This window comes from Trachypithecus francoisi, unplaced genomic scaffold (genome assembly GCF_009764315.1).
Source record: "Trachypithecus francoisi isolate TF-2019V2 unplaced genomic scaffold, Tfra_2.0 Lachesis_group12, whole genome shotgun sequence".
Classification (NCBI taxonomy): Eukaryota; Metazoa; Chordata; class Mammalia; order Primates; family Cercopithecidae; genus Trachypithecus; species Trachypithecus francoisi.
In genome coordinates this window covers 63,637,849-63,656,941 of record NW_022681457.1, presented here as the reverse complement: position 1 = coordinate 63,656,941, position 19,093 = coordinate 63,637,849, and the positions used below count along the sequence as shown (strand labels likewise).

General features: G+C 52.4%; 1 protein-coding gene across 1 annotated transcript in view; it reads right to left on the bottom strand.

The window, feature by feature from the left end:
* GPI (glucose-6-phosphate isomerase) overlaps positions 1-18,868 on the bottom strand; it is a 47,112-nt gene extending 28,244 nt beyond the window's left edge. The window contains exons 1-9 of the mRNA XM_033225654.1: positions 18,521-18,868; positions 17,476-17,566; positions 17,061-17,129; positions 15,192-15,311; positions 5,238-5,321; positions 4,948-5,094; positions 3,846-3,917; positions 3,288-3,332; positions 1,303-1,356 (exon numbers count right to left, since the gene is read on the bottom strand). Coding sequence (XP_033081545.1) covers positions 1,303-1,356; positions 3,288-3,332; positions 3,846-3,917; positions 4,948-5,094; positions 5,238-5,321; positions 15,192-15,311; positions 17,061-17,129; positions 17,476-17,566; positions 18,521-18,642 — 804 coding nt within the window. The 5' untranslated portion in view covers positions 18,643-18,868. The remainder of the gene's footprint in view (positions 1-1,302; positions 1,357-3,287; positions 3,333-3,845; positions 3,918-4,947; positions 5,095-5,237; positions 5,322-15,191; positions 15,312-17,060; positions 17,130-17,475; positions 17,567-18,520) is intronic.
* Between the last annotated feature and the right edge of the window lie 225 nt (positions 18,869-19,093).

The window sequence follows — 19,093 nt, the reverse complement described above, 5'->3', positions numbered from 1 at the left end:
CCCATGTTCCTGTGCCTAAATATCATTCCTAGGCCTTACCTGGGAGGCCAGACCCATCCTCTCCTTAAGCCACAACCTAACTCATCTCTGTATGCTGGGTGGTGACGAGCAAGGACACCCCCGATCTGCTCGGCTCCTTGGCCGGCAGCAGCACCCACACATCCCTGCCCACCACCTGCTCAGCCTCCAGATCCCAAGGAGGAGGTGGAAGGTGCCTGCCCTCCAGTATCAGGCATGCAACATTTATTAGAAGCCGCACAGTCTCTCTTGACCGGGGTTCCGCATCTGAGCCACAGGATGCAGAAAATGACTTGAGTGACTCTTGTCAATTCTTCCAAGGATGGTATGTAACTAGTCTCATTCTAGAAAGAAGTTAACTCATTATACACAGTGGATGGCTTAAGGCATTAGGGCTTCATTCTCTCCCAGACCCCGGTAGCAAAAGGCCCCTAGAGCTTTCAAAGGAACAAGGTTATGTCTGTGGATGCCATCACCAAGCAAAGGGCCTCCAGTCCAAATGCCTGGAAACAGCCCCAGGTGGGAAAACCACCAAATGGGCAATGCCCTCTCTGCTGCGCCTGCCACAGTGTTAGACCCTGCACCTAAGCCTGGCCATGCCCACAGCATTCACAGCGCCCGCACCACACCCTGCACTGCAACCCTGCACCCCAGGCTTCACAGCCAGAGCCCTCCTCACACCACTGCTGAGCTCAGGCAAGTGCACAAGGAAAGCTGCAGCTCACTGTTCAGCTCCAGCAGAGGTGGTCCCATGGACCACCTGTTGCTACAGAGGGGTCTGCAGCCCTGTCACTCAAGGCAGGGTTTGCTCTGCAAGCTGCCCCAGCCTGGTGCCTCCTTACGCCACCCCCAGCTCCTCCTGCAGCTCCTGTTGCTCCCTTCCAGGCCTACCCGGTCATACCTCATGCCTCACCCTGCCCCTTGGCCTTTACAGATGGTGGCTGCAGTTCAGAGAAAGGTCATCACTGAGAATAACTTACAACCTCAACTCTGTGAGGGGGGCAAGGGGGACTCGGGTTACCCCACAGTGGGTGTTGTAGGCAGGCACCCAAGGGAGTGTCATCTGGCAATGCAAGCTTAGCCCGCCCTCAGGTGGAAGTGGAGCCCTCATCCTGCCTGGGTTGCTCTTGTCCTCCAAGCCTCTCTGAGGGCCGCTCTACCTTTCCCCAAGCTAGGTATGCAGCAGGTACTCAATAAACACTGACCTGACCTCATGGGCCCCTCAATGGCCATGATTTGGCAAAGGACACTTAATTCACCCAGTGCAGAAGTGCTTGTACTTACATCCCAGAACTCGAACATGTTTTGAGGGTCAATTCCAAACTCCTTCACTTTGGTCTACAAAAAAAAAAAAAAACAAACAAAGGGAGAGAAATGAAAGGAAGCACTTGCTAGTGGGATGGAAACAGGAGCTCCAGGAGGCAGGGAGCTATGCTCTGTGAGCTGAGCCTCACCTTCCCCAGAGCCAGGGATGGGGCAGGGCTGGAGCAGTCTGTGAGTCGAGGGCAGGGCCCAGGATCTGCCCACCCCAAGATAGACACCAGGTCAGTCCATGACCGGCACACCAGTGACGCTGCACCTGTAAAGCCCCCTGCTGAGGGCAGCTATAACCCTGTGTGAGGAACTGGCCCACACACTGCTCTGCAACAGCTCTCACCCAGGCCTGTCTGGGACACCAGAGCATGACCCCTCAGGGCATCTAGGAACCGAACCTAGGACTGGGACCCGAGCATGGGCAGGGGCCACCTACCAGGCCAGGCAACCACACACAGGCTGGACAGTCACCCAGCCCTTCCCATGTGTGGGAGGGTGACTGCACCAAGAAGCTCTGAGGACCCATCAGGTATTCTGGTCCCCAAGGCAGAGAGGGCCAGCAACCCCTTACCTATTCCCCACAGGAGGAGAAGCCCTGCTGACCAGTCAGTGGGAGGCAGGCAACAGTGCTATGGTTAGCCAGCCTTATGGCGTCCTGCTGCAGCCGGGCGAGCACTGGAGGCAGAGATGTAGGGGTAATGGTGGAGGGGGTGGGAGGGAGTGATGTGGGTGTGGTCCCCAGCTCTGACACAGCACAGTGCCCACTGGCTGACTGCTGCTGTCACTCCTGGAACATCCCTTACTCTGCCATGCCCTGCTGAGCCTGCACAACCTTGGGGCCAGGCAGACTGTGAGAACTGGGGGGCAGGTGACCCAGGTTCTAATTCTGGCATCACCTACTCATACAATCGCTGAGTGGGCCGGGTACAGTGGCTTATGCCTGTAATCCCAACACTTTGGGAGGCCGAGGTGGGCAGATCACTTGAGGTCAGGAATTCGAGACTAGCCTGGCCACCATGGCGAAACCCTGTCTCTACCAAAAATACAAAAATTAGCTGGATGTGGTAGTGGGTGCCTGTAATCCTAGCTAGTCAGGAGGCTGAGGCATGAAAATTGCTTGAACCCAGGAGGCAAAGGTTGCAATGAGCCAAGATCGCACCACAAGATCACATTCCAGCCTGGGTGACAGAGCGAGACCTTGTCTCAAAAGATAGGCTGGGCACAGTAGCACACACTTGTAATCCCAGCACTTTGGGAGGCCGAGGTGGGCGGATCACTTGAGGTCAGGAATTAGAGACCAGCCTGGCCAACATGGTGAAACCCCATCTCCACTAAAAATATAAAAATTAGCCGGGCATGGTGGCGTGCACCTGTAATCCCAGCTATTCAGGAGGCTAAGGCATGAGAATCACTTGAACCTGGAAGGCAGAAGTTGCAAGGAGCCAAGATCTCGCCACTGCACTCCAGCCTGGGCAACAAAGCGGACTGTCTCAAAAAAAAAAAAAAAAAAAAAAAAAACACCACACACAAAACAACAATCACTAAGTAGGGGGCAAAGTGTCACCTCCCTTCATTGGGGCTTTATGTACTTATGTGAAAAATGGAATTCATCCTCCACCCCTACCCAGCATGTCCCATTTGGGGAGATGCTGCGCACAGAGGCCTAGGAAGGTCATGTGTATGGAGGGTTCTGGGTATCACTCAGGCCTGGGAGATGGAAAAAGGGGTTATCGTGATCCCGCTGACTCCAAGCCTCTCTCCTCAAGGCTGCAGAGGTTGAATGGGTAAATGTGGAAAAGGCAAGGAAGGCTTGCAGCTTACAGGCAGCCCACCCTTCCATACCATCAGCGAAGCCAAGATCCACCAGACCTATGAACCACGTCTCTGAGAGGCCACGACCTAGACATGCTGGGCCCTCCCAGGAAGGCAGTACAGGGGATCACAGGGGCACCTACCGTGTTAGTAGACAGGGCAACAAAGTGCTTCGCCACTGCAGAAGGCTACAAAAGACAGAGCCAAGTTACTAAATCCAGCCCAGGGAGACAAGGGGCAGTCACTCCCCATCACTAGAGGAACCAAGGCCCTGCATGGGACTGAGATTCACAGTCCCTGGTTCTGAGACTGTTGAAGGAGGCCCACATTGAGGTCAAGGTCAAGAAAGCAGATGGGTCACAGGCTGCCTGCTCATCCCATCTTACAAGCATGCGGGTCTCAGGGACATCCCTCCCCTATAAAATAGGTGTGGCCAAGAGTCCCTGCTGCACCAAAGAACCTTAGAGAAAGGGCAACACAAGGGCTGTCAGCCCGCGAGAGCAGGTTCTGTCATATCTGCAAGGCTGGGTCTGGCAAAGCCAAGATGAACAATCATCTCATCTAGCAAAGGCAGGCACTGGCAAGGCCACCTTCCGCTTCCAACTTCAGGAGAGACAGGGCCAGACTTGGTCACTCAGGGGTCCACCCTGCTCTTCCCAGCCCAGAGGCTGACCACGAGGGAGGCCCTATAGCCCACTCACATCCTTGGCTGCCTGGAGAAACCACTCCTTCGCCGTCTCCGCATTCGTGATGGTCTCCTGGGTAGTAAAGGTCTGCAACCGAAGAGAACAGCAGTGGGCGCCCGAGCTCAGGGGTGGGTGCAGCCTCGAGCCAGGGCTCAGCAGCAGAGACCAAGGCAATGCCCAGTTGTCACACGGAGCAGTATTTGCAGGTCAGTGACAGTGACGCCACATAACTTCCTGAGATTCCAACTCTTTAAAACCAGAGGAGGGAGGCTGGTAAACACACACCCCCGACCCTAAGCCTGCAGGTCAAAGGCCACAGCTTCTCCCCTGGGGGGCTGCAGTCAGCCTGAGGCTCTCTTCGGCCCAGACTGGAAGGTATCTCAGAATTCAGATGGAATTCTTCATATTTTATGTACATTCATGTGAGTAAATAGAGCATAAACGACAGCAAACAAAACCCCTCTATTATCAGGGCAGGGCTCTGGGATCAGAAAGGAGCAAGCGTGGCTGGACATGCTTTGGAAGCACTTTGGGAGGCCGAGGGGGGCGCATCACCTGAGGTCAGGAGTTCAAGACCAGCATGACCAACATGGCGAAACCCCACCTATATTAAAAAAATAATAAATAAATAAATAAATAATAAAATTAGCCAGGTGTGGTGGTGTGCTGGGAGCTACTTGGGAGGCTGAGAAAGGAGAATTGCTTGAAACCCAGGAGACAGAGATTGCAGTGAGCCGAGATCGTGCCACTACACTCAAGCCTGGGTGACAGAGCCAGACTCTGTCTCAAAAACAAAACAAAAAACAGGAGCAGGCATAAAGAACAGGTCTGTAAGAAAGTGGTGAGCAGTCCCAGACTGAGCAGAGATGCTGCAAGGTGAGTGGATGTGGTCAAGACACAAAGCTTCAGACTGATGTGTTCAGGCTTTCATCAGTCAACCTTGATTGCTGCCAGGCACGGAAACAGTCTAGGGCAGCTGTACTGACCTGAACCACAAACCATGGTTCACTCGGAACCCACCAAGACGGACCAATGGCCAGGGGAACAGCAAAACAGCCGTCCCTCCCTGCCCCAACACACACACGGCCAGGGGCCGGGCAGTTTTTGGCGCTCATACCTTGGAAGCGATGATGAACAGGGAGGACTCGGGGTTCAGCTGGGCCAGGGTTTTGGCAATGTGAGTTCCATCAATGTTGGAGACATACCAGACACGGGGACCTTCTGAAGAGTATGGCTTAAGGGCTTCAGTCACCATGAGGGGTCCCTGGGGGAGACACAGCATCAGAGAATAAGAATTCAGAGTCCACAAAAAGTGGAGACAGCCAGGTCCCATCCGGAGAAAGTAAGGACCTGGGTGGGAACAACAGCCCAGACTCCCACCCTACCCCAAGGCAGTTTTCTCCTCACCAGGTCGGAGCCGCCAATGCCAATGTTGATGACGTCCGTGATGGTCTTGCCTGTGTACCCCTTCCAGTCACCGCTCCGGACACGCTGGCACAGGGGGGAAGATGCTGTCAGCCCAAACCCCCAGGCATAAGCTGCTATTCAAAAACATCATTACTGCCATGTCCTGGTTCCTCAGTCCCAGCTTTCAGGCCCTCGCAGGTGCCTCTATTTTTTTAATTTACAATTTTTTTTTTTTTTTTTGAGACGGAGTCTTGCTCTGTTGCCCAGGCTGGAGTGCAGTGGCGCGATCTCGGCTCACCGCAACGTCTGCCTCCCGGGTTCATGCCATTCTCCTGCCTGACTCCTGAGTAGCTGGGACTATACAGGTGCCCGCCACCATGCCCAGCTAATTTTTTTTTTTTATTTTTAGTAGAGACGGGGTTTCACTGTGTTAGCAGGATGGTCTCGTACTCCTGACCTCGTGATCCACCCGCCTCGGCCTCCCAAACTGCTGGCATTACAGGCTTGAGCAACCGTGCCTGGCTTATTTATTTTTAATTTTTTTTTTTTTTGAGACAGAGACTCCACTTTCTGGGTTCTAACAATACTCATGCCTTAGTCTCCTGAGTAGCTGGGACTACAGGCCTGTGCCACCACCATGCCTAGCTAATTATTTTGTATTTTTAGTAGGGACGGGGTTTTGCCATGTTGGCCAGGCTGGTCTCGAATTACTGGCCTCAAGTGATCTGCCCAGCTCAGCCTCCCAAAGTGCTGGAATTACAGGTGTGAGCCACCGCGCCCCGCTATTTATTTATTTTTAAAACTGTGCCTTAGGGGCCAGGAAGGGTGGCTCAAGGCTGAGACAGGAGAATTGCTTGAGCCCAGGAAGTTGAGGCTGCAGCAAGCTAAGATTGCCAACACTGTACTCCACCTAGGTGACAGAGGAAGATCCTGACTCCAAAAACAGAACAAAATGCTCTGCCTTAGCCATTTTTTTTTCCCTAAGACGGAGTCTTACTCTGTCGCCTAGGCTGGAGTGCAACAGCACGATCTCAGCTCACTGCAGCCTCCACCTCCAGGCTCCAGGGTTCAAGCGATTCTCCTGCCTCAGCCTCCCAAGTAGCTGGGATTACAGGCACCTGCCACCACACCCAGCTAATTTTTACTATTTTTAGTAGAGATGGGGTTTCACCGTGTTGGCCAGGCTGGTCTCAAACTCCTGACCTCAGGTGATCCACCTGCCTCAGCCTCCCAAAGTGCTTGGATTACAGATGTGAGCCACCACACACAGCCTATTTTATTTCTTGTAGAGACGGTGTCTTGCTATATTGCCCAGCCTGGTCTCTAACTCCTGGCCTCAAATAATCCTCCCATCTTGACCTCCCAAAGCGTTGGGATTACAGGCATGAGCCACTATGCAAGGCCTAGGAGTCTCTGGAGACCATAGTGGCCCCTGCCACACTCACCACCAACTAGACTATTTCCTGGTTACAACAGTGAGACATCCCTACCTCACAGCAACACTGTCAGAATTTGCAAAACCAGGGATAACTCGGCAGAATCTACTATGCCAGAGACCAAGAGATGTGAAATGCTGAAAACTGTGACTGGGCTATGCCGGGGAAAGGAGTATCAGACCTGCAGCCAGTCTCCAATCAGACGCCAGTGATCCCTGCTTCCTGGAACTCATGCCCCTGCATAGCTTCCACCTGTGCTGGGAGGGGTGACCTATGCACCCACCAGGAGACTGCAAAAGGGGTGAAATGTGACTTCAGAGAACCTGCAGTTTCTGCTTTGCTCTCTTGGATGACTAGCTTTTGAGGAAGCCGTCTATGATGCTGTGAAAACACTCAAAAGAGTTCCATAAAGAAGCCCATGCAGCAGGGAACTGAGGCCTTTTTCCAACAGTCACTGCCAACTCGCTTCCTGTGTATAGGACACCTTAGAGGGAGTCCTCCAAACCCATCAAACCTTCCAGTAACCAGGGCGCTGGCCAACATCTTGACTAAAGCCTCATGAGAGATCTCCAAACCAAGACTAACCAGGTAAGCCACTCCCAAACTTCTGACCCACAGACACTGTGAGAGGTAATAAAAGTACTGCAAGGCCCAGCATGGTGGCTCACACCTGTAATCCCAGCACTTTAGGAGGCTGAGGCAGGTGGATCACAAGGTCAGGAGTTCGAGACCAGCCTGGCCAACATGGTGAAACCCCATCTCTACTAAAAGAAAAAATACAAAAATTATCCAGGTATGATGGCGTGACCCTGTAATCCCATCTACTGGGGAGGCTGAGACAGGAGAACTGCTGAAACCCGGGAGGCGGAGGTTGCAGTGAGCTGAGATTGTGCCATTGCACTCTAGCCTGGGCAACAGAGCAAGATTGTCTCAAAAAAAAAAAAAAAAGTTTATTGCTGTTTTAAGCCAAGTTTTCATGTCATTTGTTATACAATGATAGATAACTAATACAGATTCTGGTACCAAAAGTACAGTGTTGTCATAATAAAAACCTAAATATACATGACTCAGTGACTCATGCCTATAATCCCAGCACTTACTGGGAAACTGAGGCAGGAGGATCACTTGAGCCCAAGAGTTTAAAACTAGCCTGGGCAACATAGCATGACCTCATCTCTACAAAAAATAAAAAAGTAACAAGGCATGGTGGCATGTGCCTGTAGTCCCAGAAGGCTGAGGTGGGGGATTGCTTGAGCCCACGAGTTCGAGGCTGCAGTGAGTGGTGATTGCACGCACCACTGCACTCCAGCCTGGGCGACAGAGTGAGACCCTATCTCAAAAAATAAAAAAGAAAGAAAAGAAAAAAAAATTATCCCATACATACTAGTCATCCTATGCCCACCTCGCCATTGTATGTTGGGTGTCTGAGGGGTAGATAATTTGTCTCTTTAAATTCACATGTCTTCAGATTGAAAGGAACTATACTCGAGTTGTACTAAAGGAAATGCAGGTACTACCACACCTGTACTTGACAAGATGAGGTTCTAGACTTCTGATACTGTAAGAGGATATGGACTTAGGAGAAAGTTAAGTGGGGTGTTTGCGTGTGGAAGGAACACAAATCAACCACTAGGCGCCAGAAGCAGGACTATGATAGCCACCCACCTTCTGAGATGGTGACCAGCGGTCCTTGCTTCCTGGCATTAACCCGCTGGTGCAGTCCCTTCCCACAGTGACCAGAGCTGATCTGTAACACCAACAGGGTATTATAGAAATGAAAGAGTATAGCTGGGCGTGGTGGCTCACCCTGTAATCCCAGCATTTTGGGAGGGCGAAGCAGGCAGATCACTTGAGATCAGAAGTTCGAGACCAGCCTGGCCAAAATGGTGAAACCCCATCTCTACTAAAAAAATAAATTTAAAAAAAAAAAGGGCGGGCATGGTGGCAGGTACCTGTAATCCCAGTTACTCAGGAGGCTAAGGCAGGAGAATCGCTTGAGCCCAGGACTGGAGGTTGCAGTGAGCCGAGATCACGCCATTGTACTCTGGCCTGGGCGACAAGAGTGAAACTCCATCTCAAAAAAAAAAAAAAAAAAAAAAGAGTGTGAATCCTGACATGAGGTCACAAAAGACCTCCAGGCATCTGCCTTGCTCTCTATTGGATCACTCACTCTGGGAGAAATAAGCTGCGTTGTCATGAGGACACTTGAATTGTCTGTGCCTCCCAAAGCCAGCAGTGCTAGTGAGCCATCTTCAAAGCAGACCCTCCAGCCCCCATCAAGCCTTCAAATGACCACATCTTTAGCCAACATCTTGACTGCAACCTTAGAAGATCAGAGCCACTACTCCAAACGCAGCCACTGCAAATTCCCCACCTAAAGAGATGGTGATTGTTGCTTCTAGTTGCTAAATTTTGGAATAATTTATCACACATCAATAAAAAATTAGTACACACTTAATAAGATCCAGCAATTTTTTCTTTTAAATTTTTTTTTTTTTTTTTTAGAAGCTTGCTCTGTCACCCAGGCTAGAGTACAGTGGTGCGATCTCAGCTTACTGACGCCTCCACCTCCCAGGTTCAAGCAATTCTCCTGCCTCAGCTTCCCAAGTAACTGGGACTACCGGCGTGCAACACCATGCCCAGCTATAAATAATAATAATAGGCCGGGAGTGGTGGCTCACACCTGTAATCCCAGCACTTTGGGAGGCCGAGACGGGCGGATCACGAGGTCAGGAGATTGAGACCATCCTGGCTAACACGGTGAAACCCCGTCTCTACTAAAAACTACAAAAAACTAGCCGGGTGAGGTGGCGGGCGCCTGTAGTCCCAGCTACTCGGGAGGCTGAGGCAGGAGAATGGCGTAAACCCGGGAGGCGGAGCTTGCAGTGAGCTGAGATCCGGCCACTGCACTCCAGCCTGGGCGGCAGAGCGAGACTCCGTCTCAAAAATAAAATAAAATAAAATAAAAATAAATAAATAAATAAATAAATAAATAATAATAATAATAATTTTTTTTTTTTTTGAGACGGAGTCTCGCTCTGTCACCCAGGTTGGAGTGCAGTGGCACTATCTCGGCTCTCAGTAACCTCCACCTCCTAGGTTCAAATGATACTGCTGCCTCAGTCTCCTGAGCAGTTGGAATTACGGGTGCCTGCCACACTCCCAGCTAATTTTGTTTGTATTTTTAGTAGAGACGGGTTTCGCCACGTGGGCCAGGTTGGTCTCAAACTCCTGACCTGTAGTGATCCGCCCACCTCAGCCTCCCAAAGTGCTAGGATTACAGGTGTGAGCCACAGCATCCAGACTATAAATTATTATTTTTAAATTAAAACAAAAATAGGCTGGGCACAGTGGCTCACGCCTGTAATCCCAGCACTTTGGGAGGCCAAAGTGGTCAGATTATGAGGTCAGGAGTTCGAGACCAGCCTGGCCAACATGGTGAAACTTCATCTCTACTAAAAATACAAAAATTAGTTGGGTGTGGCGGCAGGCACCTGTAATCCCAGCTACTCTGGAGGCTGAGGCAGGAGAACTGTTTGAACCCAGGAGGCAGAGGGTGCAATGAACCGAGATCAGGCCATTGCACTCCAGCCTGGATGAAAGAGAGAAACTCTTGTCTAAAAAAAAAAGAAAAAAAAAAAAATGGCTAGGCACAGTGGCTCACACCTATAATCCCAGCACTTTGGAAGGTCAAGGCAGCCAGATCACGAGGTCAGGAGATGGAAACCATCTTGGCTAACATGGTGAAACCCAGTCTCTACTAAAAATACAAAAACTTAGCCAGGCACGGTGGCAGGCGCCTGTAGTTCCAGCTACTCAGGAGGCTGAGGCAGGAGAAAGACATGAATCCGGGAGGCGGAGCTTGCAATGAGCCAAGATCGCGCCACTGCACTTCAGCCTGGGTAACAGAGCGAGACTCTGTCTCAAACAAAAAAAAGAGACAGGGTCTATGTTGCCCAAACTAGTCTTGAACTCCTGGCCTGCAGTGATCTGATTCACCCTTCCAAAATGCTGGGATTACACACGAGCCACTGCACTTTGCTGGGTTTAGGTTTTAAAGACACGGTAGTGCTCTGTTGCTCAGCCTGGAATGCAGGAGTATGATCATAGCTCACTGCAGCTTCAAACTCCTGGGCTCAAGCAATTCTCCTGCCTCAGCCTCCTAAGTAGCCAAGACTATAGGTGCACACCACCACAGCTGGCTAACTTTTAACTTTTTTTTTTTAAAAGGCAAGGTCTTGTTATGTTGCCCAGGCTGGTATTATACTCCTGGCCTCAAGCAATCCTCTTGCCTCTGTCTCCCAAAGGGCTGGGATTACAGAGGTGAGCAACTGTGCCTGGCCCTACTTTTTCTTTAAATAAACCACGGAAGAATTTCCATCAATACAGAAAGAAATAAGTTGTTCAACTTCTCAACTCTCCCTCACGGGTGTATGACAAAAGAGGTTAGAAAAAGCAAGTCTCAGCTGGGCATGGTGGCTCATACCTGTATACACAGGACTCTGGGAGGCCAAGGCGGGTGGATCACTTGAGATCAGGAGTTCAAGACCAGCCTGACCAACATGGTGAAACCCCGTCTCTACTAAAAATACAAAAATTAGCCGGGCGTGGTGGCATGTGCCTGTAATCCCAGCTATCGGGGAGGCTGAGACAGGAGAATCACTTGAACCTGGGAGGCAGAGGTTGAGTGAGCCGAGACCACGCCATTGCACTCCAGTCCAGGTGACAGAGCGAGACTCTGCCTCAAAAAAAAAAAAAAAAAAAAAACAAATCTCCTTGCCTGACTGTCAAAGGTTTGTTATAATGAAACATCCCAGAGGAAAAATGTGTCTTTTTTTTTTTTTTTTTTAAGTTTTGAGACAAAGTCTCACTCTGTTGCCCAAGCTGCAGTACAGTAGCGTGATTTTGGCTCACCGCAACCTCCCCCTCCTGGGTTCAAGTGATTCTCCCACCTCAGCCTCCCGAGTAGCTGGGACCACAGGCACGCGCCGCCATGCCTGGCTAACTTTTTTGTATTTTTCTTTTCAGCAGAGATGGAGTTTCACTATGTTAGCCAGGCTTGTCTTGAACTCCTGACCTCGTGGTCCACCCACCTTGGCCTCCCAAGGTGCTGGGATTACAGGTGTGAGCCACCGCACTCAGCCAAATGTGTCTATCTTTATTACAATTACATCCAGCTTTCATTTGACCAAATGAGGCTTTACCATACCCACCAATTCTGCAACTTCCTTTTTCAACTTCCCAGTCCATCCTGAACAGCATGGCAAGTCAGTCCAACTGTAGCTCCCTGATTCCTAACGGTGCCCCGGATGACAGCATATGAATATATGCTGACTCTACTTGGTAAGTCCCCTGATAAATGAGTACAGCTTGGTTTCAGGTTTTGCCACTACAATCAAGGTCACAGTGAACGTCTTCACCCAATCTTGGCAAACTCTGGAGAGCACAGCCATGAGGAATGTTCCTCACCGGGGGATTGCTGCCATTCAGCAACTTTTTGTGAACTATAAATACCCTATCAGCCTGAGTCAGGTACTCCAGTGGCCAGCTTTAAGGGAAGGCTTTCCTGGAAACAGCACCCCAAACGGTGCAGTGCCACCCTCGCCATGTGGCATGGCTGAGCGCACCCAGCCCGATCACACAGCAATAGGCTTTTAATGGACTTTAGCTCTGCCACTCACAGCAGATGGCTGGAAAGGCCCTGCCGCAGGCCCAAAGCCCATCACATGGACTGACCACCCTAAATGACATTCTGGAAATCCAGATTCCCATCAGGACCCCACAACTTCCTTGCCCTGGGAAGCGTCTCACTCTGTCACCCGAGCTGCCTCAACCTCCCAGGCTCAAGCAATCCTCCTACCTCAGCCTCCCAAGTAGCTGGGACACACCAGCATGCCTGGCTAATTTATTTATTTTTTGCAGAGATGGGGTTTTTTTTTTTTTTTGAGGCAGAGTTTCACTCTCACCTAGGCTGGAGTGCAGTAGTGTGATCTTGGCTCACTGCAATCTCCGCCTCCCAGGCTCAAGAGATTCTCCTGCCTCAGACTCCCCAGTAGCTGATATTACAGGTGCTCGCCACCATGCCCAGGTAACTTTTTGTACTTTTAGTAGAGACGGCGTTTCACTATGTTGATTGATCTCAAAACTCCTGACCTCAAATGATCCAACTGCCCAGCCTCCCAGAGTGCCAGGATTACAGGCATGAGCCACCGTGCCCAGCCCATTTTCAGGTCTGAAAGTGGCTCTTGGCCAAAGTAACCGGACGATGACCAGCCACATGTGGAGGCCACTACTCCTAGGACAAGCAGCAAAGGATCACAGCTGACAAGAGCTTGGATGGTCACCCTTGGCGCATGCATAGCCCACACAGACACACCCACATCACCCTCATTCTCCAGGCTTGAGGACGTCTGCCAACCCACCCCTGCAGAATCAGCCCTAGGATAGACACTGAGGCAAGTGCTTGATGTGGGGAAACTTAGCTGGTCTCTGAGGCAACCCCTACTACCTTACACACAAGGAAAAGGAGGCATGTTACATGCACTGTCACTGACACACGGACACCGCTTACATACTTCCAGGTGGAAATAAGCTGCAGAAGAGCAGGCAGAAAACCAAACCGCGTGCATGTGCACGTGTGTACATGTTTCGAAAAGGAGGTTACAGACGTGTACGTGCACAGGAACTTTCTGGAAGACTTCACAAGAAAACTTTTCTATTTTTTAAATTTATTTTTTGAGACAGGATCTTGCTCCGTTGTCCAGACTGGAGTGCAGTGGTGTCACCATGGCTCACTGCAGCCTCGACTTCCCAGGCTCAAGCCATCCTCCCACCTCAGCCTCCTGAATAGCTGGGACTAGAAGTATGAGCTGCTGCGCCTGGCTACAGGAAACTTTACAAAGGCTGCTTCTGGAGGGTTAACTGGGAATGGGGATGAGGAAATTTTTTTTTTTTTTTTTTTTGAGACAGAGTCTCTCTCTGTCGCCCAGGCTACTACAGGCACCTGCCACCTCGCCCGGCTAGTTTTTTGTATTTGTTTTTTAGTAGAGACAGGGTTTCACCGCATCAGCCAGGATGGTCTTGATCTCCTGACCTGGTGATCCGCCCGTCTCGGCCTCCCAAAGTGCTGGGATTACGGGCTTGAGCCACCGCGCCCAGCTGGAGATTTTTTTTTTTGACAGAGTCTCCCTCTGTCATCCACGCTGGAGTGCAATGGCACACTCACAGCTGACTGCAACCTCTGCTTCCCAGGTTCAAGCGATTCTCCTGCCTCAGCCTCCCAAGTAGCTGGGATTACAGGCGTGTGTCACCATACCTGGCTAATTTTTGTATTTTTAGTGGAGATGAGGTTTCACCATGATGGCCAGGCTGGTCTCAAATTCCTTACCTCAAGTGATCCGCTCGCCTCAGCCTCCCAAAGTTCTGGTATCAGAGGCATGAGCCACCCACCACGCCCAGCCAGGGTTGAGGAAATTTTACGTTTTATCTATTTCTAGACTAGGTGATAAGGGCGTATGACAAAAGAGGTTAGAAAAAGTTCCTTCCAGCCAAGCGCAGTGGCTCACGCCTGTAATTCTAGCACTTTGGGAGGCTGAGGCAGGCAGATCACCTGAGATCAGGGGTTTGAGACCAGCCTGGCCAACATGGTGAAACCCCATCTCTACTAAAAATATAAAAATTATCTGGGCGGGGTGGCACATAATTGTAATCCCAGCTACTCAGGAGGCTGAGGCAGGAGAATCGCTTGAATCCGGGACGCAGAGGTTGCAGTGAGCTGAGATCGCATCGTACCTCACTCTGAGGGCGACAGAGTGAGACTCCATCTCAAAAAAAAAAAAAAAAAAAAAAGAAAGAAAAAAGAAAAAGCTCCTTCTTTCCCTGACTGTCCCGTCTCTCAGGTGCCCCATTTCTCTTTTTTTTTTTTTTTTGAGACAATCTCGCTCTGTTGCCCAGGCTGGAGTGCAGTGGCACAATCTCTGCCCACTGCAAGCTCCGCCTCCCAGGTTTACGCCATTCTCCTGCCTCAGCCTTCCGAGTAGCTGGGACCACAGGGGCCCGCCACCACGCCCGGCTAATTTTTTTTGTATTTTTAGTAGAGACAGGGTTTCACCATGTTAGCCTGGATGGTCTTGATCTCCTGACCTCGTGATCTGCCTGCCTCGGCCTCCCAAAGTGCTGGGATTACAGGCGTGAGCCACCGTACCCGGCCCCTTGGGGCCCCACTTTTCATTTCCAGCCTCTGTCATTTGTCACCATGGGCCCACAGGTGTCTGTAATTCAGGAAAGAGACTGCCCCCACTTCTGCCAGCAGTAGGTTCCTTCAGAGCAGAGCCAGGAGAAATTCAGGCCTCAGCAAAGACCCCCAGGGTCAGCGATCACACAGGCAACCCCTCCCTTAAGCTGCAGTGAGAGCCTGAGTCCTGCCTCCAAGAAAAGAGGAAAAGGTGCCCCTCAGGGATCCCAGATTCCCATATACTCACACATGGCCAAGGGCGAGTCCGGCCCAGTAGCCAATTACCTGGCAGAAAGACTTCATCTTGTCTAGAACCTTGTTGACCTCTGGCATCACATCCTTGCCATCTACCAGGATGGGTGTGTTTGACCGGTTCCGAAGAGCCACGTGCAGCACAGCTCGACCCTGGGGATGAGGGTCAGGGTGTAAAGACTGTCCCCTCAACCCCAGGCAGCCATGCTCCCAGCTGGGCATGGTGCCATAGCTCGGCCCTCTATCCACTAGACAGGCAGGCCCTGAGGTCTCTGTTAACACCATGATCTTGTTCCAAGAACCCACTGTATGCTTACAGGAGTAGGAGCTCCCCAAGGACTTAAGGGCTGCAGACAGTCAGGAGGAGAGGGGGGCGGGGTCCCATTCCTGCCTAGGAGAGGCCCAGAGGGCCTGCCATAGGTGTTCAGGGCATGAACAGTGAGAGAAAAGAGCAACAGTGGGCAAAGGCAGAGAATGGTGACAACACATGTCAGAAACAAGCACTAAATGCTTTCAGAAGCCGGGCGCCATGGCTCAAGCCTGTAATTCCAGAACTCTGGGAGGCCAAGGCGGGTGGATAACTTGAGGTCAGGAATTCGAGACCAGCCCGGTCAACATGGTGACATCCTGTCTCTACTAAAAATACAAAAATTAGCCAGGTGGGGTGGCACACACCTGTAGTTCCAGCTACTCGGGAAGCTGAGGCAGAGAATCGCCTGAACCCATTAGACAGAGGTTGCAGTGAGCCGAGATCGCACCACTGCACTCCAGCCTGGGCGACAGAGCGAGACTCCATCTCAAAATAAATAAATAAATAAATAAATAAATGCTTTCCAAAGATGAGTGCTCACTAAGCCTGAAGTAACCTCATCCTCCCAATGCGTGTCCACGGTGTTTGCTGGCACCTTTTAGGCAGTGTCCTCAGCTCCTTGGATTTGCAGCAAGGTATGCAACTCAAGCTTCCCTCACCAAGCAGCCCGATAACTACCAACTGCCAGGAACCAAACCAGACTTGAAGTCTGTGACCGGTGCCAGGCGGCTGGCCCGGCCACATGAGTGAAACGGCCTGAAGCCAGCAGAGGAGTCCTTGAGGGAAGGTCTAAAGACCCTAGGTGGGCAGGAAAAGGATTATCTTGGGATTCCAACCCAGTGAGAGGCTTGCTAAGGTGGAAGGTTTCACGCCACCCCACCCTCACCCTGCCAGACCCCATTCCTGCCCCACATTTTATAGGTGAATGCACTCCTCCAGAAAGCCTTCCTTGATAGCATCCTCTCTCAGCTTAGACCCACAATGCAAGACAGGTTGAGTGTGAATCTCCACTTTGCCTCTTACAGCTATGACATCTTAGATAAGGGACGTGACCTCTGAACCTCAGACTCCTCACATGTAAGAGGAGGATAATGACATCATGAGGACAGAGTCTGGGTGCTCAGTGTCCATTATACCTCCAGGCTTGGCTCCCATACTGAGTCAGGAACAGAGGTCCCCAGGCCTGGCCTCACCACTGCTTCCTATTGACTCCTATTGCTTGAGTAGGCTGAAGTCTTTCGTGACTTAAGATCCTTCTTGTCGCTACTAAAACTTGCAGCGAGGATATATTCGAGTTAACTTCTCCAGGAAAATTCAGCCTTGAGAAACTCTCCCTCTGGGTATGAGATGTCCTCCTCCCAGGCAGACACTGGGAACCATTCCAAGGAGCTCACCAAACCTAGACGGCCAATCTTGTGGAAGACACACCCTAAAGCCCTGCTACAAGCAGGAGGAAAAAGGCCTTCAGGCCCCTCATTAAGCAAAAGCATTGCCCAAGAGAAGGGGTGAAGACACAGGGTAATATGGCTAACAGTCAGATAAACCCCAAAGGGAAGGAAGGAGGCCCCAGAGGATATGTGGGGCCTGCTCACCTCGGTGTAGTTGATCTTCTCACCATTGAACATCCGCTCCCGGGCGGCCTCCACGCCCCTGGACTTGGCCTAGGAAGAGATGATACCGAGACCTGGTCCCACCCAAACTGACCACCCCAAGTGTCAGCCCCCAAACACAAGGCTTGGTGCTGCCCCCAATGAGACAGACAGATGGCTGCTGCGTGGTTCTCTCTCCCACTGTCTGGGAAGGGTCTACTCAGACATCAGACACTGGGGTCCCTGGGATGCTGCTTAGAACCTAAGCCAGGGCAGGTGCCTCACCTGCACAGAGGAGGTCACCGAGGTCTAATGAGAGGAAAAACTCAAGATACTTAAGGTCCTGGGGACACCCAGGAGCCCAGCTTGCCCATCACTCTGTCGGTTACCAGTTACACCTCCCCAAGCAGAACATTACCAGGTCCACCAGCATCCGCATCACATCCTCCGTCACCAGGTTCTTGGAGTAATCCAGCAGGATATGCCCATGGTTGGTGTTGAGGGTCAGGCTGCAGAAAGATGGAGATGCTGCTGACCACACCCTGGTCTCCCTAGTGGGAGACCTGTCCTGAGCAGGAGCTGTTCCCAGAAGAAACATCCTCCCCAACCCACACCCCACAAGGGCCACGACCACCCAGCACAGTGGTGATGTCTGTCACCTGCTGGCCCACCAGGATGATCTGCAACAGCAGCACAGAGAAAGAAGCCATCCTCACAGACCTTAGATGCAGGCAGACCCTGGGTGAGGAGCCTGGACTGAAGGCGGGGACCACCCCCTCCCAGGGCTTCCACTCTCTGCCGTAAGTTACTCAGGCACCCATCCAGATGACAGGGATGGCCACTGGGATGTCTAGTCCAGAGCCACAGTCGCTCTCCGCCCCTCCTCCACCAGCATCAGTGATCAGAGCTCGCTCGGCCACACCCCGGCCCATGATTTCCTCCAATGCTCCTTCCCACTTCCCGGTCGTGCACAGGTCTCCTCTGCAGGAATCACGCCCGACGTCTCCACCCTTCCACCCAGCTCCCACAAACCCCACGCCCGGGCTGCCCGCCCGGCAAACGGTCCCAAGCACATGTGGCCAGGAGCGGATGGAAAGGGACAGCCCTTTCCTGCTTGCTGCGTCAGCCAGGGCCTCTCCTCACAACCGCGAAAGGAGCCCCTGCTCAAATGGCCGGAGCTGCACGGGGTGGGGGAGGGGAAACGTCCCCACGTAGAGGCCCGTTTTTCCTCGTGACGAAGCAGACCGGGCGCCGAGACCCCCGGCGAGGCCGCAAGACCCCAGGAACGCACTCCAAGGGGACTCCAAGGACGAAATGCAGCCTCTGCCTGGGCCCCAGTCCGTGGCCTGGAGGTGGGGGGCGGGGGTCCCCGGGCACCACTGCCCCCGCCTCCAGACCCCATCCCCGCGTGCCCGGCTCCGGGCGCCGCGCGTGGCAGCCCCCCGCCTCCGGCCCGCCCGCACCTGAAGTGGTTGAAGCGCTCCTTGTTGGCATCGAAGAGGCGGCGCAGGTTCAGCTCGGAGCCGTGCTCGCGATACCATTGCTGCAGCTTCTGGAACTGGGGATCCCGGGTGAGAGCGGCCATGGCGGGACTAGAAGGTACGCGGACTGGAACGCGCGCCGAAGAGGAAGGAGCGCTGGCAGCGCGCAGCGAGCAAGGCGCGGGGGCGCGCGACGGCCTTTATGGCGCAGACGCCCGTTCCGGCCCCACCCCTGAGCTCCGGCCCCGCCCCCGACCCGCGCCCCAATACCCAGGCCGGGTGCCCGCTAAGCGACCTTGCCTGCGGCCGCTGATCTGGGGCCTCAGCTCTTCTCTCCCTACCGCTTGCGCCGCCGCTTTGCTGGCTTCTGCCCGGAAGTGGCTGTGGAGAAGGGTGGGCAGAGCCCGGGGATCACTGGAGCCCAGGAGAGCTACCATCGCGCCACTGCACTCCCTATGCACTGGTCGGCTTCATTCATTCATTCGACAAAACTCTACAGATAGAACACCTTCCACGTTACAGGCAGTGTTCCAGGCGCTGTGGATACATTATGTG